This window comes from Scophthalmus maximus, chromosome 5, assembly GCF_022379125.1.
Source record: "Scophthalmus maximus strain ysfricsl-2021 chromosome 5, ASM2237912v1, whole genome shotgun sequence".
NCBI lineage: Eukaryota > Metazoa > Chordata > Actinopteri > Pleuronectiformes > Scophthalmidae > Scophthalmus > Scophthalmus maximus.
The window spans coordinates 4,606,476-4,630,062 of NC_061519.1; the positions used below are offsets into that span (position 1 = coordinate 4,606,476).

The 23,587-nt window shown below is 44.1% G+C and overlaps 1 protein-coding gene across 5 annotated transcripts in view; it reads right to left on the bottom strand.

Moving 5' to 3' along the window:
- The window catches only part of hivep3a (HIVEP zinc finger 3a), a 36,008-nt gene that overhangs the window by 6,138 nt on the left and 6,283 nt on the right, over positions 1-23,587 (bottom strand). For 3 of the 5 annotated variants that reach the window (XM_035633369.2, XM_035633370.2, XM_035633368.2), the window contains 4 exons: positions 3,427-7,580; positions 2,809-2,990; positions 725-891; positions 565-639 (listed from right to left, as the gene is read on the bottom strand). In XM_035633369.2, coding sequence (XP_035489262.2) covers positions 565-639; positions 725-891; positions 2,809-2,990; positions 3,427-7,254 — 4,252 coding nt within the window. In that variant the 5' untranslated portion in view covers positions 7,255-7,580. Of the gene's footprint in view, positions 1-564; positions 640-724; positions 892-2,808; positions 2,991-3,426; positions 7,581-11,613; positions 11,651-18,223; positions 18,360-23,587 lie in introns of all 5 variants that reach the window. The other 2 variants (XM_035633371.2, XM_035633372.2) reach the window with 2 other exon arrangements.

Below are 23,587 nucleotides of genomic sequence, written 5' to 3' on the forward strand. Positions count from 1 at the left end.
GTAGCCTGTGCAGTAGCTGTTTCCATGGTGACACTTTTCAAAAACGCTGATGCTTCAGTATCATCAGTACCATGATGGAGATTATTGAAACTATTGAAACTCTTCATAAACAATGACGAATGTGATTTATCGACTTCAATTAAAATGTTATGTACAGTGTATTTTAAGATCCGTTTGTTACACAACAGTTGTAGCTGCTTCACAGACGTTTGTGTAATAGTGTAACGGAAATACAAAGAGTCCGTATTTTTTATGGAGTTTTTTGTTAATACGCATAATAGTATTACTGCTATAAAAACATGATGAAAAAAAATCAAATACCGACATATTCTGATTAGTCCCCATGATTATTAAAACAGAAAAATGACCCGCTGATCCCAGAGCTGTGCAGGAGAACTGATCTAACCAGCGCCGCTCGATAAATATCAGTCAATCATCTTTTAGACTCACACTTTCCTCTGGATTTATGTCAGTCGATATAAATTGACACCACATTCTACAGAACGGCATATATACATATATACATATATATATATATGTATATATGTATATTTACATATATACCTTCATCTGTGTCAACTGGGTAACGACGGCTTTCTTTTCCACGTGGCTCAGATCGCAGGTGTCCGGCGAGGTTCCCTGCAAATGCGGAGGAGGACGTGAGAGAATATACAGAACAGAAAAGTCAGGACCCTGTTTTAGTATTTCATCATCCAATCTTTACCTCTGGCTCCAAACACAACGATACAGTTGCCGCAGTTACAGTGCGGGCTCCCCAGGCAGCGGTCGGTGCACCTTTGCAGCACACTGGTATTCTTAAGGCGAAACCCACAATCATCGCATCGCATTCCTCCACCTCCACCATGCGCAGGGCCATACTTCTCGTTTGATCTGTTGGGTGCAAAGAGAGCAGAGAGGTTTCAGTTTGGTCCTCAGGGCGTTTCCCTGTCAGATGCCTATTGATGCTGCTGGTCTCGGGGTGATGGTGGCAATCGATATGAGGGTAACTGGAGCTGACGGACGGGCAGCAGGTCCTTCAGCACCTGTAAGCAGCTTTTTAGTGCCTGTATTTACCCAGTGTGAGTGCGCTATCTGTTTGGCCTTTGCAACACCGTGGCAGCTGGGCCTGGGGTCCAGCCCTCCATGTACACTGAGGGTCTCTCAGCGAGGCACCCACTTCAGCTTCAACAGAGCCGCTTTCATAAGCCAAAACCAGAACCCCCACCACCCCCAACCCCCACCATCTCCTCCCACTGCCTCATGACCCCATCAGAGCTCACACCACCGCCGAGGCTAAACAAGGGGGAGCCTACGGTGTGGCCCAAGGTCCGGGGTTTGCTGCAGCCAGCCAATGAAAACAGGTCAGAGAGGGAGGGAAACCCTGGCCCAGACCAGCTGCTGCTCCAAATAAGCATGAAAAAAAACACAGAAAAAGAAAAAACACATTCCTACGACAAACAATCGTTCTGGTTATAATCGGCTGTTTTTCCCCCCGTCTATTTTCCACTACAGGCTTCGCGACTGGATAAACTCTGCCGGTATCGTAAACGGTGGCTTGTACAGTCTGAAAAAAACTTTTGAGCTCATGAAAGAGAAACACTTTTCCACCGCGCCTATACACTCCACACGCTATGAAGCAGCTACATTCATTTGCATTTCTGGCATGAACCATTCACACCCAACATTCCTTGCCTTTCCCAATGGCAGCAACAAAATATGGCAAAGTTCAACTCAGTTTTGTCTTTTCGCGGCTCAGACAGACCGAACAGGCAGAGAGGGGGAGAGCGAGCAGGCATGATGATTCACTCTTTTTAGGAAGGCTGTGATGAGCGTCAACGCGAGTCTCAACAGGGATTTGTTCACACAGACACACTCCCGAACCAAAGAGACACACAGATGGCACCTCCATGGCCGCCTCCCGCATCGCTTTGCGCCGGTGTTAATTTCTGATCTGTACCAGAAGTACTGAGTGCGTCTGTCAGCACAGAGTGATTTGAGAAGACGCGTGTGAGCAAATAAATAACAGAACTGTGTGGAAACACACATGCAAACCTTGCGTGTTTGCACACTGCCTTTTAGAGTTTTGGTCAAATGTGAGTAAGTCATTTTCCTTCTTTTGATATTCTTAACAACGTCTAAATGATTCCTTTCTGATTTAAAAGAGAAAAATATATTTCAAGTAACAGATAATACATGACGAGGAGTCCTAGAATATTCACTGAAAAAAAAATGCTTATCAGATGTGGAACACCTTTATTTGAGATGATACTTACTAGCCAATCAGAAACAAGTATTTTCAATGGCATCACATACAAATTTTAAAAACGCTTTCTATTTACTTCTAGTGAGATCTAGTTTGGTCAGATGTGTAAATCTAGTTACATTCTTAGAAATAATAAGATTCTTATCACCCATCTTCGGGAGCCTAATAAGCCTTCCCATTCTATATACTGTAGCAGGCTCCCTTTTATGACTAGTGCATGTATATGTCCATATGTAAATGTTCTACTCAAATTCATTGATATATGTGTGAGAGAATGAGACTGGCTGTGATGGTTTGTATAAATGAATCTCTGCAGGAGCAGAGGAAGCTGGTCAGCTTCCTGGCTTCATCCCCGCAACAGACGGGCTCTGTTGGTGCAGACAGCCAACCGTTGGCCTCTCCAACATGGTGGACAGACAGCCGTTTCCAAAATCCACCACACTATGTGACGCGGGCCTTCAAGTAATGAGGTACATCCATATAAATACAGACAATATGTCAGCAGTCACATTAAAACTAGTGTTATCAGATAAGGCCATACTCACCGCTGCTCAGAGATCCACACTGCAGGGGGTTCTTTAATTCTGGAGCAAGACTGAACTCCGTCCTCCTCTTTCTTCGTCTGTTGCTCCTTCACCTCCTCTGCGTTGGATCTGATGTCTTCTGCTGGTGGTGGCCCCTTCCCTGTTCCCTCATGGTCTCCGCAGTACGACAGGCTGTTGTAGACCTACACTCAAAAAAGACATGGGCAAATTCACCAATTCTGCTCCAGCATGCCCAGGGAGACAAAAATTGGGAATTCCCATTGAACGTTGTATTTTGTTGCATTTGTTTAAGCCCTTTTTTCCCCTTTGTGTGTCATGATTGGATGTTCTTGTACAAAGCTCATCAACAAATTAAGTTATGTCAAAGTTAACAAAAGTAGTAAAGTAAATGTTCTGGGGGGATTGAGGCTGCCAAAAGAATCAAGCCAACTCGCTGTTCACTGTTTTGGAAAAAGCAGAGACACTATGCTAACCTACCAACTCCTAACTCAATTTAACCTGAGTTTGGGTAGTACAAGATTGCTTACAATAAGAGTCTCTCAATCTGTCTACATTTTTAATATACAATATAATACAGATTGACCAATAATTGTAATCAGAGCTTAGATCCGAATTTACCTCGGTGGAGTATAGTCTTTTGTTGTCCTCTTGCTCCATTGACTCAGTTGTGCTGACTGACATGGGGGATATAGTGTAGATAGCGGGACTGAGCCTCTGCTTACAGTGCAGCAGAGAGAGAGCTGTCTTGCTGGAGAGGCCAGGTGGGTTGGGGTTGTAGCTGCTAGTGGACCACGATGAATACACTGAAGGCTTCTGTTCATCCAGAGGAGAGGGGTTTGGTTTGATGTAATTCAAATAGCACCAGCTGTTACAGGTGCTGGACAGCAGACTGGGGAATGAAGGTCCAACATGTGGGATGGGAGAACAAACCCCTGGTGGACACGACTGGTTCTCCAGTTTGAGTTCCTGACCACATGGGTCCATTGGTGCCTTGTCAACACATCCCACTTCCCTTTCTTCCCCTTCTTTCACCCGTTTTTGCTGCTGTGTTGACTCAGGGAGGAGCTCTATACTGTTTGAAGGGGAAAGCATGCGCTTGTTGCCCCCGGTGCCCGATAACCTCAGGCCATCATCAGACCACAACTGAAAGTCTTGACTTGTGTCCCTGTGGTTCCTGTACTCAGCTGCTGGAATACCCACATTGTGTGAAAGTGCATCAACTGCCCCCTGCGGCCTAGGGGGGTTGGGCTGAGACATTGTGGTGTATATGGCACATGCTGGGGTGAGGGTGTCTGTTTGAAGACGCACTGCTACTGAAGGAGATGCGACTGGCCTCAGTAATTCCAGACTGGAGGTGATGTGGGGGACAGAGAGTTGGCTGTAGGCGTGACTTACTCGAGTGTCTGAATAATCATCATTATGCCGTAAGGGAATCTCTAGCTTCAGCCCTGTGGACATGGGGAGGTAGAGAGCTCTGGCTGCCCCCGAAGGTCCATGTGTCGAATAGGGCTGTGGTGCTTGAGGAGGCGGCTGTCCTGCGTGTGAAGCCTCCTCTTTTACAATATCTACGGATGGACCATGACTACACAAGAGTTCTGTGCTGCCTGTTAACTGAATGTTTTGACTAAGTTTCCACTGAGTAACTGGATAACGCAAGAGTGTGTCACCTGATAGAGGAGAAGTAGGCGACCTGCTACAGCAAACTGAGGCTGGGCTTGCTTGAGTACACGTGCTGGTTTTGACGCAATCAGGACTACAGCTCGGTAGGTTACACCGGTCCTCTTCCTCCTCATCTGGATCTCTGATAGTGGTGTGTCTCATAAGGAGACACTTTCTTCTTTCCCTCCAGCCAACCGCAGAGCGCTCAGGGGACAGACAACTATAGTCAAAAGACTTACTGCGGGTCTCAGCCATTAGGACACCTGGTTGGGGGTCATGCGGTGCCTGCTCAGATGCTGAGCGTCTCATCTCTCTGTGCTGATGCACTCCAGGCACCGTGAGCATGTGAGGAGCTCTTGATCGCCTCAGTGGTGATAATGTCGCTGTCTCCATGTCTGGTCTGTTTGACTCCTCAAAGGATGTGGAGCGACTGGATGCATAGGATGCACTACTCTCTTGACTAGGGCTACGGGGCAGAGATATTGAGTCAAAACTGGATTCCCCTGAGGACTGGGCAACCTCGGCTAGACGTAAGCGCTTTTTCTTGGGAGGAAGTTTCTCAATAGGGAGCTGGGCCAGAGAGGAGCTTCTCTGTGGCCACTGGAATTCCTCAGGCTTCTCTGGAGTTTTTGCTGTGGAGGCTGGCTCTACTGAGGTCTTTGTGCTCATGCGGGAATCCTCTGTCACCAGAATTTCTGGAACTTGCACACTAGGTTGGCGGACAAGCTTTCGGGATGCTAGTTTTGACGACTGTTGTTGGGGTTGGGCTTCATGAGATGAAGAGTTTTTTGTTGCCTCAGCGCCTTGATTCTCATTGCACAAAGATTCTTGTTTTTCAAATGAACTAGTGTGTTGAATTACTGAACAGGTTTGCAGTGAAGGTCTTCTGGTGCCGTCAGTAGATACACTGCTGTCATCTTTACACTGTCCCGACAAGAGGGCAGGAGAAGGCGATGAAGGAGAGCAGGGGTCATCAAATTCAAAACTCTCCTCTTTTCGCCTTTTGCGCACAGTAGAAGCTCCTGCTCTGACTGCATGGTTTATTAGCTGTGAGAACTGCATTTGACTAATTACAACCTCATTTCTGGGATGATGTGATGAGCACAAGCTTTGCTTGTGTTTCTTATAACCTTCCCAATCTTTGCATCCAGTGCCACAGGCCTCACACTCGTACTGCCGAGGTTGACTTTGCTTGTGGTCAGGCACAGTGGTTACGCTGTCAGGGTAAAATGAATGAGAACCCTCATGTTCCTCTTTTGTGAGTTCAGCACCAAGTGGGATTTCAATAGCTGGCTGCCGTCTTAGCATCCCGTAACGACGTGATGCCTGTGTTTCAGAATGCTTCCGTTCATCAAAGGACTGACTTTGGCGGAATTTACTGGGGCCACCACTGGATGGATCAAATGAACTAGCTGAAGATGGCATTGAGTGACTTCTCACCAGAGGAGCTGTGGATGTTTGCACAGCTGGCTGTTCCACATTTAAGGACTGATGGTGAAATTTTTCACATGGGACTCCCATGGTGATGGAGCCACTGCTTTTATAACCCAGATCACCAGCTTTAGGGCTATGTATAAGTGGTTCTTTACTGGACGAAGTCTTTTGAGTCTCTGAACTATTCTTTCTGGAGAGTGAGAATCTCCTTGGTTTTACACTGTCAATTTTACTAGTGTCCACCACTGCCTCATTGATGGTGATGAGTTTGGTAATATGGTCAATGACCTGTTTCTTGGGCACTGTGAATGGGATGATTTTTTCCTTCTGACTGGAGGGCTGCTGGTTATGATGACGAGACATCCTCTGTAGGTGTCCAAGACGTCCATATTTGCCGAGGATGATCTCTGCATAGCTTTTGGCACTTGTATTGGGGGGACTGTCCTGGGTCTGCTCAGTACTTTCAGAGCGAGAAAAATAGCCAGATTCTGTACTGCCTTTACTGCCTACAATTAGAGATGAGGTCTTTTCATCCAATGAATCTTGAGGACCCTGTTTTCCTCTACTTAGACGCAGGGCTAATCTCTTTTTCACTGCATAGGAGTCATCACTTCCTGTAGTGCAATCTTTGGCCCTGTCTGTGTCATGACTCTTTATCGAGGCTACACTGCTTTGTCTTTCGCTATGGGAGGAGGCAGATGATATGTGTCTGGTTTCATCTTCTGACTCGGTGACTTGCTCCTCTAAAGATCTTGGCTCCCCAAGTGCCAGACCTGCTTTTACCCTGTGGGTATGAGATTTGCAGTGTTTGTAGAGGTTACTCTTGGTCTTAAAAGAGAAGCCACATGGGGCACAGGGATAGGGTCTTTCTCCTGTATGGGAGCGAATATGTTTCTGTAGCACACTAGGTTTTGCACAAGCGCGACCACAGTATGTGCAGACATATTTTCCCGGTCTTTGAGGCTTACGCTCTCGTTTCTGTTTTGGGGTGCTCTCTTGGCTCTCTGGTTTTGACTGGGTTGGGCCACCTGCTGAGGAAGGTGGGACTCCAGGTGACAAACTAGAGACTGTGGTTGCTTTTGTTTCTGTCGTTGCTTCATGTTTGTGTTCCGGCACTGTATCTGAGTCAGTGCTTTGCCGCTGGTGCCTGAGACGCTTACGTTCAGGATGCTGTTTTCTGGACTGTTTGTGTTGCTGTTGCCTGCCATGAGGCTTTGGGGAGCTAGTTTGCTGTTGCTGGCGGTGCTGGGAGGGAGACTTAGGCGGCAGGCCTCGGTGAGGAGACTCTGGTTGACAATGTTCTTGACCTCCGGACTGCTCCCCAGGCGTCAGGCGGCTATGCAGGGTCTCCATAAAATGGAAGGAGAGACTCAGGAAGACAAGTGGGACAGTTAAACGTGGGTGAATTCTATCAAATTATATCCACCCTAGGTGGTGGTCAGGTCTCATAATTTCCACGTGTGGTACCAAAGTGTTAGTGCTTGACAGCAGAATGATTCCATCAAATGCACAATGGCTGCAACAAACAGTACAGCTGTGATATGTCATTCGCTGTGGAGGAGGTCCTTTTCCATGCTGACCTAAAGCATCCCATCATGAAGCAGTCAGTCAGTACCACTCTTTGATGTTCAGTTGAATCAGTGGAAGATATGGTTCTTCTGTCTTCTCAACTTGAAGTCCTGTGAAGACAAACAACTCATTATATGGAATAGTGTGTATAATTCAGTTCTGGGATACAGATAACCCTCTGACCCTCCTCTTTCTAAATATGGATATTTATGTTTCATGTCTTACATAATCACTGTATTTGTCATAACATCCCGCTTTCACTTGCGTCTGGCTGCTGAACACTTTTAAATTAAAAAAATGTTTTTGCATAAACATATAAAAGCATGCAGCAAGTAAAAATGGCGATTTTTCTTACATTCCCAGAGTGAACAAATACCGTATAATGTGTTCACTATTATAGGAACAATTTAACAAAAGCTTAAGTTGAAAATGTCATGGTCTTCAATGATTTCTAATCAACCAATGTCTGACAGAACCACATCACATATCACACCCACTCCCATAAACCGTTCCTGCTGCAAGACAGACAAAAAATAGATGCCCAAAAAAAGTTGCTCCTTTTCAGAAAGAATTACAAGATCCTCCTGTTTGTGGAGGGGGGATTACGTCATCCCCCCTGCAGTAAATGAAAATGACTCGTGTTTCATTATTATCAAATGAGTTGTCATAAAAGCACCTTTTCTTTTCAAGGTCTTAATGAAATTGCTTCGCTTGAAGTTTTCTTTACATAATTAATAACACCAGGATTAGCTAAGGGACTGTGGCGCATGTGACCCTGGCAGTGTCGTAATATGCTGTAATTAATGCTTCATGTTTGACATGTTTTGTCATCCAATATCGGACCATGCTTCTTTCAAAATGAAGGCTCTTTCTTCTATGTTACTCTATAGCGTATAGATAAGATTGTAGATGGAAAATGAAGGAAAAAGATGGCTGCATACACAGGGTGACTCAGGAGAGAAAGAAAGAAAGAAAGAAAACTCCCAGTGTTATTTGTGCCAACGTACTGAAACAGTGAACAAGGCATCCCACGCACTGACCAGCTGGTTTCTACACCCACATTCTGGTGGAAGACGGCAAAGATGCTGGATTGTATCCAAATGACTTATAACAGGTTGATAAACATCTTTGATTTAACTTGTGGAAACAGTATAGATGCCAGTATCGGATGAATATTAAACCAATACTTTTGCTCATGAGAAAAAGCGGGCGTAATATATGATTTCCATTTTCGCAAAAGAGACCGTCCAAATGTCACAGCACAAGATCTTTTGCAGTGAGACTACTAAGTGCTATGTAGGTCAGACAGGTGGTGTAACTGGACTAAGAGCTTTTGCAGGAGAGAGAAAATAATGCCTTAAGAGCCCACACTGTGAGACAGTCTGCATACCCTGCAGGAGGGTGACAATGACTGGAGTGATAAAAACATTTCAGGTGGAGCACTTGAGGGGCATAAATGGAACCCAAAACTAAGGGACATTTTTAAAATCATGAAATACATCTGCTCATTACACCCGGGTGTTCATTTACACCTCTCATCGTGCACATGAACTGAACAGACAGGCTAGTTTTTTTTCTTCAACCCTTTTCTCTCCATGGATCCGTTTTTTCCGTCTGTCTTTGGCTCTCAGCCTCCGCGATTCTCCCTGGGTGAACCGCTGCAAGGCACGTGTCTAGGTGTAACGTTGTCAGTGTTAAAGTCGGAAAGCTGTTTTTTGCAAGTGCAAATTACTACTCATTTAACGGGGATTGGATGTTGGCATCTTTCTGTCGCAACAATCCATCAAACAAAAATCAGCACACGTCCTCTTAAAGGAAAGGGCTCAACTTTACACATCAAAGTGTGTTTGCAGGAGTTGGGGAGTTGTACTACGTACACATTGCGGCTCCAGGGGGAACTGAGTGAAGTCTGACGAATGTCCTCAAGTCACCTCACTTGAGGTAGCATTGGTTCGGGCTGAAGACTGCAAGTTTGAAAAAAACACAGAGCCAAATCTCTCACCGAACTGCCTGTGACCTCCCATTTTGACAAAGAGGATTTCATAAAGGGAAAAAGATAATATCTCTGGACTGCATGATTATTTTCTTGTCCAATGTTTGTTACTGGTGTGCATTGCTAAACGGGTACATCACCCTTTTTTATCACAATCGCACATCCTTTCCGAAAAACAATATGCCTTCATCTCAGCAGATATTTTGACTTTTCAGTGTTGTAGAAAGCCATGCCAGTGAGTCTGGGCGCTCAACAGCAGCTTCGTGGAATTGGCACACTTTAAAAGAATGCAGCCATCATTAGTTCAACTAAATACAACTGTGCTTTTCAAGCCCGTGAACATTAGCCCACAGCCAGCCAGAGGGTGAACAAACTGTTGATCTCATCAGGTGTAATGTAGTGATATGAGTGTGCAATATAGTATGTACTGTATTTACTAAACAGGCTACTAACATCTGGAAACGGGCTATTAACTGTATAGTATACACTGACTGGGGCTGAAAAATCTGAATACATTTTCTGATTCAAAACTATCTTCATTTGAATAATCTAATGTCGTTTTAAGAAAATCTTTTTTATAGTCCGTGGCCTTTTGCCTCGGATGCGTGAATCTAATTGGCACCGTGTGAATCGGAAATGAATCAAGTCCTAACAGTAACACATTATAAAGCCAAAAACAGCATAGTAACCTTCACAATTTGCAGAGTGCATCTCCAGTTGAGTTAAACACAAGGGCCTTACATAAATTTGTGAAACGCTGCATCCATTCACACCCCACACAGAAGGAGAATATTGTATAATAAATTTAAAAATCTTGTGAATTTCCTCTTCTCACACAAATGGGCACCCAGCGGTGGTTCCTATGGTAACGGCCCTAAACCATGTGGTGGCAGATGGAAGGAGAGCTGGAGGGCTAAATTTATCTTCCAGCATCCTCACCGACTACAGAGAGAGAGAGAGAGAGAGGGAGAGGGAGAGGGAAAGAGTGAGGCGGGCGAAGGTGCCTCCCTCCTAGAAGCTACAGATTTTTGTAGAGAGATCCGTACTCATCTCAAAAGAAAATCAATACTTTGGGAGTCTTGAATTGTACAGTGCAGATGCACTTCCAGGGGTAACCAAAAAGGAAAAGGCATACATGGGGATGACAAAGAACACTGGACCAGTCTCCATGAAAAAAAAAAAGCTACATTATTCTCAACAATCCAACCACATACACTATTTCAACATTTTTTCCTGTAAAACTAAAATATTGCAAAATTCCACAAAGCAAATATCGCAGATTTATGTGATTTTTTTTAATATTACCATTTTCACGAGGTTCCAACTAAAAACAATGGCACTCAAAGCAACGCATGTCGATGCCAAATGTGGGAATTTAATTGACAATTCCAAACAGCTCATCTGACCTGAGCAGCTCCTTGAATGACCTCATCTGTTGATGTGTTTCCATCACCAGATCAGCTGAGCATTAGCGGCTCTGTCAAGTCGGAAAGCGCATCTTCATCCGCAGCCTGATTGGAGGCTCTCCCCGGGGACGGAGGAGGACAGCCCTGTGTGTGTGTGTGTGTGTGTGTGTGTGTGTGTGTGTGTGTGTGTGTGTGTGTGTGCCTTCAGAGCGCTCCTCAGTCTACAGGAGGACTTGCCAGGCATAGGAGGCTGGATGCACAACACAGGGAGCTCATTCACTCCACGTCCGAGCTGTGAGCTTTAATACATACACAGCCCACGAACCACTCACTATATGCACTCTCCCTCGTCTTCATTCAAACACACACACACACACACACACACACACACACACACACACACACACACACACACACACACACACACACACACACACACACACACACACACACACACAAAAGCAAAACACCCTCACTGCAGAAAAGCTGTGCTGTCTGTACACGTTTTAAAAAGGCTAAATGTCTCTGTTGCCCTGAGTATGATACCACAAATGATTCTCGTGTCTTTCCATCATTCACTGGCTCATTGACGGAGCAGCCTTTTGCAATAACAAAGACCTGAACGGAGAGAAAATCCCCCCCAGTCTTCACATCACGTCACTTACATCGCTCACACACATTGCAATCACTACAGATGACAAAAACTAAAAAACATCAATGGCTTCTTTTCTTTCTTTTTTTTACCTGGTAGCAGGTGATGTCGTCCTCCCGTTGTGAATGACTGGAAGCGGGGAGAGCGGGGACGGTCAGAGAGAGGTGAGGGGAAGGAGACAGAAAGGATGAATGAGAGTGACGGTGAAGAGAGCGTCTCTACGTACACTGGGCTGACAAACAGGTAGCGGAGTATATTATGCGTATGAATGAGGAGGTGGGTACTCTCTCTGCCTGTCTATCTCCACCTCTTTCCTACACCCCTTCTTTGGTGTCTCTCTTTCAGGTCAAAGTGAAGTAGCAGCTCCTTATTTGGAAGTTGACGTAAGCGCGTGTTTCTTTTGGCAGCGGTCTCCGGCTGCACAGCTGGCAAAGCAGTGAGAGGTAGAGGGGCAGGGTGAGTGGTCGGTGTTTTAATGTGACTGCGAGAGGGGGGCAGAGGGCGTTACTTCATATTTTTAAAACACAGTTTACCCATTCAGGTCTCAGTTTCCAGCATAGGTGGATAGCCACTGCTGCTGCATTCAGAGAAGACCCTGGAAAATCTGAAAACATATAAGGACCCGTGTGGAAAAAAGAAAAAAAAAAGAAAGAGGCACAGGCATTTGGCTTTTTAAGAGCAGCTCTGGAGAATGTCCACACACCACAGTGCAAGTGTTCACGCTGCTGCCAGGGGTCCGGCTGAAACGAGTCCAGGCAACTCTGACATCACTCTTTCTGCTGCCACGGGTCCCCCCCCAAAAACCCCCCACCCCCCTCCGCCGACTTATTTTTTTCTTTCTTTCAAAAGGCTGAAAGCTTGAAGATTAGTGGAGCAGTGAGGGAATACCAGCCGGTGGGATGAAGGCAGGCGGTCAGCCGCTCATCTGGCCGGGCGTGAAAAGGGGGAAGCTGAGAGGGGAATGGAGGAGAGCCAAGGGTGAGGTGACCATCCTGCAGCGGGCAACAGAGTCCGTGTGACCATAGAACTAGAAGATGGTGTGTGAAAGCGAGCTTGAATACTGACATTTTCAAATGAAAGCTGATGGATACGTTACTATCCTTGTCAATAAGGCATTCGAAAAAAAACAGCCACTTTAACAGTTACTTGCATCATCATTTTGGATATACCACAGTAATAACTGTATATCCAAAAATGTGTGTTAAAAACACCTGATCTGAACTGCCAAGTAAGGTGCCATGTAAACAATGAATAAATCATTTCTTAATGGCGGCAGGTGAAAACATCAGTGTGGAGTAGAATGTAATATATAAAATCAATTCATTACATTAAATCAATTTAGCAGATGCTTTTGTCCAAAGCGACTTACAGTAAGTCATTTGTTTGAAGTTTGACTTGTGCTTTTTTTTTTTAAATTGCCAGACTGGAGAATGACAATATTCAGTCAAGTTCACAGAATCTGATGCTGATGTGCATATTTTCAAATATGCTGATTTTTTCAGGCAATTCCTTAAAAAAGAAAACAATTTTACATGTGCATGGTGACATTTTCAACTATTCCTACAATTCCCTGTGTTAATGGCTGAAGAGCATTGGACGTCCCATCTCACAACACTATTGCAGCTCGAAAGAGCGGCAACAGGAAGAGTAGACATTTTTTTCACATACCATTCTTTAAGATGCTTACCCCTTTGCTTGTCGGACCAAATAAATAGAAATTAATTTGTTCATGAAATTAGCAATCCTAAGTGGTTTGTCCGCGAGTAGAAATTAATTGTATATTGTGTGTCAGTTATTTTTAACCGAGTGGAAAATCACCTCACTAGCACAAATCAAAAAGAATTATCCGCCGTGTTGTGCTACGACCGACGAAACAGAACGTTCTTGTCCCTAAGTGGGTCACTTGAAACAAATGCCCTTTTAACTCTTCCAGCAGTTCATGTTACACTAGCTTTAGAAACCGCCACTAATTACACTTTTGACATTACAGACCCTAGGGAGCACCAGCTTTTCTCGCTCGACAAATATCAAAAGACAAATTCCAGTGAACAATGACTAAGTTTGTGATTCAGGATGTCCCCATATCAACTTTTCAAGTTTTAGCAGCTAATTTTATATACGAGCGACTTTTGGCAACCAAGACCAATAGTATTTAAGAGTTTTTTATTCATTTTGGTTTATCGTGGTAGTAAATTAGGTTCCTAATTGACGACCACAGCTCTACTTCCTGTGTGCTTCAATCTTCCCACATTGCATTCAACCGTTGACGTTTGACATTTAATACGAGGCAAAAAAGATAAACACATGATCTGGACCCAAACCTGATTGGATGTACAGTTGAGTATTGATTGTAGTGATAGTAGTTTGAAGTGGTTCTTAGTATATAAAAGAGTTTTTGTTCAGGTTTTTAAAAAAACAAACATCTTAAACACTTTGCCATTGATGATAAGTTGCTGTTTACCGAGGCCTAAATCTGCTGAAAAATGAAGGTGGTAATTGCATTCAACATACTGTGGTTTGTTGTCAGTAAATCTGTCTTACTCCACATGTCAGCCTTTCTGTTGGTGACAGAGCTGCCAGTGTTGAGGGAGGCTCGCCTCGGTGCAGCCGGGGCTCGTCTGTGTGGCCTTGTCCCACTCTGAATATCATGCAAACCACAGACGCACAGCTCCTCAACAACGGGAATATTTATTTTGGTTAAGAGTGCACGACCGGAAATAGGATGAAAAAAAGAAGAGAGAGATAAGACTGTCCTCTTTTCTCCTAACCCAACACTGCGAATTCACGTTTGCACCTCGAGCAGAACAATACATTAACATTTAGCAGTGGCTGAATAGAAACGGTGTCCTATTTTTAAAGATGCAGATGCCGAGTGTAAACCTCAGCGATTTCAGATTAGCCACCATTTTAATAAGAAGCAGGGTAAATGAAAAAGTGTTTTCTTATAAACACAATAAAGGGAGTCTTAAGGGGAAAAAAACACTCGCTACTGCTTTTCAGGATTTGAAAGATTTTGGTTTATATTGTTGTTTTTGTGTTGACTGACTGTATAATAATCCCCAAACAGAAGATCTGACAAATCCTATCTTTTTTATTTGCCAATGCATCACTCACTGTGTAAACTGCAGTAAATTTGAAGCATGAAAGATTATGTGTCACACAACTCACCTTTAAAATAGTGTGTTTTAGAGGTAAATGCTTGGCCTTGGGTTTTCTCTTTGTCCGTCTCATCAATCAGCTTGTTTCCTAACTGATGACAACTGTCGTCGCATTTGAACAAAAAATTGTATTTTCTTATGTTGCCATGAGGTCTGATTAACCCATAAACATCTTACATCGTGTGTGAGTGGTAAACTCTAAATAAATAATATTTTTAAAACTTAAACTTAGAATCATGCTTATTCAGTTATACATATTAAATGTTATCAATATATCAACAAAGATTTAAAACCGAGGGTTTTTAACTTGGGAGGGAAGTGATATTGCAGATGGTTCAAATACTGTGGAAGGTCATGGTTGTCAACTATGAATTTCTTCCATAATATCTTCTATATTAAATACATTTTTAAAGTGACATTCGTTGTTTTTCCTTTTTTTGGTTTAGTGCACATTCTCTTATAAAGCTGATATTCACACACCTGCGTATTTACACATCCACCAGACAAAGAGCAGCAGTTGCCTTCCTGTTTCTGACTGTTGGCTTGAATCAGCATTTTCAACGAAAAGCTGTCTACTGAGTGACAGTGAAGTTATACAATGTTACACCAAAATACAAATCGGCTCTCGATGCTTAAAAATAATCTCTGTAGGAGCATCAGAATTACTGAGATCATCCAAATTGGATACGTATTAACTATTTCCCAGTTGATATAGAAGAGAGAAACGACATGCAGTGTGTGTTCCTCAATGTCCCAGCAGTTCAGGGATTTACAGAGGGTCCTCAAACACCACGGAGGCAGCAGAACCTGCTGCTACCCGCCTGCGACAGTACAGATTGGTCTCCGTCTTGATGACCTCCGAAATGGATTATGACTGTTTCAAATGTAAGACTGCATGTTTTATGTAAAACAGGCCTCAGCGAGCGCAGACTGCCGGTTCCAAGTATAGAGAGCAAAGAAAGAAAGAGGGCGTCTTTTATGTGCAAGGTTTGTAGCTGACGGTAAAACTGACATACAAAATGTGTAAACTACACCATATAACATATAACAGTAACCACAGGTCTCCAGACGGCCAGCCACAGACGGACCAGAGAGCCCCGCCCCACCCCACACTCTGCCGTACACCCACCGACCAGAAGGGAACAGATGCCCCTCTCAACCTTGACCTCCCGTGGTGGCCGCAGAAAAACAGCAGCGTGACCAGCGCACAGTGAGCTGCGCTGCCACGATCCGTGGAGGGAAATAGCCAACCTAAAAAAACTGACGGAAGAAAAAAAGAAAAGGGAAAAGAAAAAGGCTCCGCTCGATGAACGGCCTGACTTCCCAACAGCGGACCATGTTGACAGATGCTGTGCAGAGCTCGGCGGTGGTGGGTGGTGCTGGTTCAAACCCTACTACCAAATGTTCCAATAACATACTAATTCCATGTATGTACAAGTGCGCCTTTATGGACCAAAGAGGCCTGTGTATGTACTCAGCGTGCAATAATTAGCGTTTTTACTGTACACCCCAGCTCTGTGACCATAATACACCTACACCTCCCACAATTATCCATGTAATGATATACATACAGTACATACATATACATACAATGATACATTTTCACCTGTCACATACTTTGCACGGTGACAAATTACCTGTTTTGAGGGATTTATTTTTGGTCCCTAAATCTGCTGTAGATTTGGTTTAAAAAATATATTTTACATACAGTGCGCACACACACACACACACACACACACACACAAATATTTATGCAAGTGTGTGCGGTTTTGTTTAATTTACCCAAAAATTGCGCATCCTGCATGAGCACGTGCGCCTGAGCAGCTGGTCACTAGTTCCACTCTCAGCCAGCCGGACCATCTACTGTATCATTTCACTTCCTTCTCTTCTTCATCAGGCATAAAAATACCGAAACATAATAATCAATCAATAAAGATTATCCAGTGACTTACGGTTTTCTATGGTTCAACATCAAATAGCAGTCCTGTACTGACAAACAGCCAACACTTGCCGATACTAAACAATATTTTGACTCCCATAGTTTTTTTTTCTTCTTATCACATTAAAAACGTAATCACCATGATAGATAGATTTCATTCAGAGCCGAGCAGCAGCCGGTGCTGTCATTCTGTGAAATTATAACATTTAACTAACATTAGATCAGCAGCACTAGTGGCGGCCGAGAGCTGTCCACGGGAATCGATTCCGAGGACATCTGCGATATTACAACTACAGCGATTGTTGTTTTGTTGTATGTGGCCGTTTTACCATCTGTGAATTTCGCTCGCCTCGGATAATCTGCGCGTTAGTGGCACACGGCAGCAATATTACCATTTTTCGCACAGTTAGTAGACGGAGCAAAAGTCTGAGAGCAGCCGACTCATCGCCTGACAGTGAAACACTTGTCCGACGTGACTCGGAGCTCTGTCAATGACACGGCACGCAGTTTATTTCTATTGCTTGCGTTTGCTCCGTGCAGGATGTGACTGAATGTATTTCAGTTTGCAACCACAGCCTTTGGTATCATAAACAAATGCTGCCCTATCCTTGTCAAAATGTACAAGAAAGCTGATGTGCACCGACAGATGTGCCGCATGGACCACCAGAGTGTCAACCGATCCCTTAACGGTGTCAGTCAATCGTGCTCCGCATAGTGATCTGCATGGGTGGTCCACCACCGAAGCCCTATTTTCAGCCAGGAAAACCCTCACAGGCCACTGGAAGCCGTGCCAGACACTGGCTGGTGTTGCTTGGGTTCCCGGGTCAGCAACGCAGGCGGACAAAAGTCAGTCAACTGATCGACACAGCGGAGGGAAGATTTTGAACCATTGGCCTCGTACTGTACAAAAGTGACAAAGTTTACAATAATAATTCTGATCTCATTTTGCCCTTAAAGCCACTTATTTTCTGTTTGTCCGCATTCACACACACACACACTCACACGCACACATACACACACTCAATTGAGATTTCTTTTCTGCTCCTAAAACTTTGCTGTCCCCAATGTACTGTATGTCCTATAGCTAAACCAAAGGGCAATCACTCTATAAATACAATTAGTGATATTTACAGTCAGAGACTCGCTGGCCACAGGTTCATTTACAGAAAAGTGTGGGGGGGGATACATAATTATAGCAGCAGCATACCAAATCAGGAACAAGGAAGGAGGCACAAAGAGCCATAGAATGGCAGCCATTGTGCGAGCGATGAGAAAACAAGTTGAAAAACGCTTAGAGGAAAAGCCAAATATAGGAAAAATGACCAGCCGCCTGCTATATCTGTCCCCACATCTAAGTTGAGCTGTGTCTGCGAGCGTCCGCGGTTTCCAGGGTGTGAGTGTGGGTGTCGGTGAGGGCGCCGGCTGAAACTGTGACAGCGTTTGCATACGCTCATCGCCGATATGATGACAGAGGCGCACGCTGCCAGAGGCCCCACCTGCGGCCAAATGAATAGCTTCACATCTCTCGAGTCTGTGTAAGTCAATATTACTGGACTGGAACAAGCAATTCTTGGAGACAGAAGGCAAACGAGAGATTCACTCTACCTGACACACGTAAGTAGCAGAGCAGACTTCGCGTGTGGGGTGTTTGCTCCGACGTGGGAATTCATTGAATCAGTTCTGAAGCAAGAAAATTCCCACCAGGGCTCTCGGCAAAGGTTCTTTACACTCCTGTTGAAACCTGTTGACATCAGAGGAGTTTAGCTTCCCTAGTTCCAGGCTTCGTTATAAATCTGTGATATTTCAATGCTACTGTGGTGTTTAACAACCGTTAAATTCTTATTCGTACTAGAACTAAAACGATATCTCAGTATCTCAGTGACATTCTTTGACATACAGATTAATCTGTTGACTCGGCAGCTGTTAGTGCTGAGTCAACAGCTTTTTTTTTTTTTTTAAAGTTTCAGTAACCTTTAAACAAATTTGAACTAAACTTGCTTGGATTAATTCCAACACAACTGAAAAGTAGGTCGTTTGACGGGTGTGAGCCAACAGCCACCACTGCTACCTGGGTTACATGGGCACCAATAATCTGACTAGTGACTATACTGAATAAGACATCATCATTTTAATAAGGATGTTCACATGAGTTGCTAATAGAATATTCTAATCATATTCCTGTCTACATTTTACAAAGTATTGTCCAATTATGACTTCGAGCAGTCGTTAAAAGTTGTACATTCCACGTCTTAATTCCATCATTCCTTATTCTGAGTATGACCTTGACCTGAATCTGACAATGCTGTTCACGTGGCGTTGTATTGATCAGACTATCGTCTTCAACCAGGTAATATCGGATTATTGCTGTCCATGTAAACGTAGTCAGTGTGAGAGAGCGCGCCCCCTGGGGGCAGGGGCATCATGTGGAACATATACGCTGTTCGGCCATGTTTCGGTTCAGTCAAGAATTAATAGGTGATTAATAAGATTTGTTTTCTGCTCATAAAAACTGCTGAGCTGATTGAACATTGGAGCCCAAAAGAACCAAAGACCAACTGTGGCTGCAGAGGTCATTGTTGCTCAGCAAAAGTCACAGTGTTGCTATAAGTTATTATATATGGTTGAGTCCGACCAATATATTGGTTGGCTGATAATATCGGCCGATATGTTTATTTATGTTTACATTTGACGTTAAGTTCTGTATATCTGGTTGTATTTGTGTTATCTTTTTATTTACAGTGATTTATGATGAAGATTATGGTTTCACAGCCTCAATTGCATTTCTTTGTCATAAAGGTTTGATAACGACATCTTTAGGAATCTATGACAGGTTAAAATGTATATATGTGTGTATATCGGCCAACGTATTGGTATCAGGAATCTTACTCCCTAATATCGATATCGGCATTGGCCCTCAAAAATCCATATCCGTATGGGATCTTATATACGGGAAAGCTAGTTTGTCAACAGATCCATCTCCACACCAAGTGGGCGAATTCCATCTGCTGATGACGTCTGTGTGACACAGTTGAAAGCCCCACAGGAAGCCACTAAGTGGACCTTGTCATATCAAACACAGACTTTCGCTTGCTCTGCACCGAAAGTATTGAGCTTCCGTACCCAGCTGTGGCGATTGGCTCCTGATGCGAGTGCTTTGGCTTGGTTAGGAGAGACAGAGGCTCAGGTCACAATGCCACGAACATGTTTCCGAGCCAAAACCCCTGTCGACATGGCAGCAGTTTGAGTGCGCGGCACATCGGTGCAGGGAGAAGAGCTACATCAGAAACGCTAATGGACGCCGAGAACGACCACATGCAAAGCCTTCACGGGAGCCTGCATGTGTGTGTGCAGCGGGGCAGTGACTCTGCACGATGTGATATAACTCAGATGGATCAATACTAACACTGTTGAGCCTAATGCATCTGACTGAGCAGTGTGCTGGGTTAAGCGGGATACAGAGTATAAAAGTACAATCCTACCGCCTTGCATTTAATTTAGGCTGAAAAGGGAAAATGAAAAAGTTGCTGACCTTTTGTGCATTCACTTCATTAAGACAGTTCATTTCGGAGGCCAGGCCAATTTTTTTCCCAGAACACAGCAAACCCATCCAATTGTTTTAATCTTTTCTATTCCTGGACTGTAAATGCAGGGAGATGCTTGGATCTTAAAGTGATGTAATGCAGGGAGAGAGCAGCCATATGTTCTCTCATTTCACCAACAGTGAATCAACAGTGAGGGATGAGGCCGTCTGCCAAAAGAGCCTGCCTGTCCAGGAATCTACAGTATATCCTCCACACACATAGAGACAAGGAGAAGCTCGTGTTACTCGAGGCGGCGGTAATATTTTGACATAAACGCACAACGCAAACTGTGATTGAGACACGCAGGCCGATGACATTAAGGTCCGCCTGCAGGCTCAAGCTGAGTCAGCAGTATCTCAGTGTGAATCCAGGCTATCTGCCGGTGCCGCAGTCTTTATCGCAGGAGGATCATGGACAAAAGACCTACTATGGGCAAATCCAGAAAAAAACTTACACAACTGCTGTTACCTAATACAAAAGCCCGCGGCCTGGTGCTAAATACTGTAGCGCTCGCTGTGCACAGATAAAATCGACCTTGATCGACAATGACAATGTCAGCAGGAGTAAGCAGAGGAGAGGAGGCGACACAGTGTGCGGTGCGGTGAGTTTCCTTGTCCTCCAGTTAAGTGCACATGTCCACACGGTGTCAGAGCCGCTGTAAGCAATATATTTGTGTAAACAGCGGATCAAATAACTGTGTGCAATGTGAAAGAGCCTCTCTTTAGTGACCCCACAGAGAATTATCACCAACTCACAGACAGCTCATTGTTTTTGGTCTCTTGTCGCTTTTGGTTTACGCTCGTCCTCGCAAAAACACTATGTACACAACCTGCACCTGGTCTCAGATTACAGACAGACAGACAGGCAAAGTTAGCAGGTGAGTATTTAGCACCTTAAGAGACGCATGCTTTTCCCTGGAGATGCTGGAGACCAGATCAGAGCTAAAAGAAGGGTGGACACAGTCAAAGACCCGGGTGTCTGCTGGGCACACTTTCACCATGATATCTCAATGAGGTGATGGGTTGACGTTATGCAATCAATAATCAGAAGACAATAAGCTGCCTAAACACCAACCTCAGTCACTCGTACTGCCATCTTCAAAAAGTTGGGCTCGAGTCTGAAATACACGGAAACTGGCCAGAAGAGAGGACTGATGTGGACTGTTTTCACAGCACACATTCTTCACGTGTCGCAGGAGGAAAAACACTGGTGTCAATAATATCATACATGCCTCAGCTCTACACTACCAAGGCCCTGGCTGTGCTTTCTAAACTAATACGTGAAAATATCTCACCTGGATATTAACTTATCTCCGAGCATATGAACGTACGTTAACGTATGATCAAATTAAATTGTGTAAAAGCATTAATCAAACACCTAACGAGGAATCTGACGAGACCATGAAGTATTTGTAATGATAACAAAAATACAATTTTGACATTGCTTGAATTAAAAGTACGAAGGGAACATAGACAGTTTATAAAGATGGATGGTCGACATGACACACATTATTTTTCCACCAAAGATGGTTTCTGTCAGTTTAGGTCATTCTTATTATAGGTCGTGGTTATTTTATGCTATTTAAAAAAACAAAAACAGGGTGAAACGTTGGACGGCTGAGACTGATTGGTCGATCGCATTGTACACTATTCCAATACAAGATCACAACTGCTGGGCTTCGTTTTGGTTCATTGGGAGGAAGTGGAGACGTGTTGTCCATCTTTTTATGTCTATGGGTTGGACATGAATTTGGGTACATTCTGTGGCTTCTCCGTGTGTGTGTTTGTGTGTGCGAGGGGCGCGCGCATTCGCTAGGTGATTTGTGAATGAGAGCTGCAGCTGACAGGCCTTCTGCCCGACAGGCTGCTCTCTCCACGGGGGGTCACAGAAACAAGAGGCCCTTCCACCTCGCAGAGAAGCCCAAGCTGGGTCCATACGCTCGCCTCCGGGGTCACTGACGGCATCCAACCCCTTCCAGCAGAGGGCTACGGCTCGGCCAAAGGCCTAACAACTCGCTGTGAGCGCACACATGCTCCGATTCCCATGCACCTCTACACACACACACACACACACACACACACACTAACCCACAAAAACAAGGCATGTTAACACAACGCTTAACACCCAAGGAAACACCGTTCAAAGTACACACGTGCAAGATTTCTGCCAACAATTTCTTTCCTGTGTACAAGCACATGGACAAGCAAATGCTTAGGCAAGGATGTAAACACACACACACACACACACGAGCGAGTGTGTCCTTTCATTAACAAGGATGAGAGTCAATTTCCGCTCCCGTCGTCTTCGGCCGGTTGCTGGCAGAGAGGAAATCTGTTCCCTTACAGTTGTTTTGACATTCAAGCTCGTGCCTCTGTGGCCGGGGGAAGTCCTCCTGATTGATGACCGGGGCCCACCCTAGGGTCCCCCTCCTGCATGACTGGCTGGAATGTTGTTACCCTTATGTAAGTGTAGCTGCATGTGTGTGTGTGTGTGTGTGTGTGCTCGCTGCACATCTACCTCACATGTGAGTGCAGGTTACATGAAACATCTTAAATCATAAACACCAGGTTTTGCACAAGGAATTTATGATTTATCGCTGCCGGAGTCGCTTAAAATGGGAGAAAAAATTGTGTTTTACATGTTCGAGGCAAGGACATGGAGTTTGAAGATATATTGCACCGGGAAGAGATCTGTTCCAATTAGAGGAGTGCGAGTTCAGCACTGTGTACTGGAACACCATGATCAGAAATGGTGAATGGTAATTTCCTGCTTCCTATTTAAACTGTAGTGGGTGTTCATGATTAATACTGCGATATTATTTCTGGTACCAACCAATAGAGAATAGCTGAAGTGATCGTTTTGATTGAGAAGAACAAACAGAAATTTAGTTGGCAACAAGTTTTGATAATCAGTATCCATTTAAGTAACATTATTAACCTAATGCACCCAAAAAAAATCACTTCTTTAGTTCATCGAAAGTGGATATTTTCAGATTTTCTTAATCCTCTATGATTGTAAACTGACTACATTTTTGATTTGGGCTGCTGCTCACAAAAAAAGGACAGTTAAATATGTACTTTTGGCCTCGAGGTTTTTCACTGTTTTCTGACAGCAAACTACCAAATGATTAATGGGGAAATTACACTAAGTAATGAAAACAATCCCTAGTTGCTTCCATAGAATATTTAACACTAGTACATAAGAGTTGGAGATATCTCTGATAACTTGACAGGCTGAACCCAGAACTCTTGCAAATATGAAACATGTTTAGAAAAATCTAATCCAAGTTTCATGCAGCAATTTAATATAAAGATGATTAAGAACAACTGCAACTCACAATGGGCTCGTGGTCAGATTCTATTTGCCTCAACTTATTCTTCGATTAGTT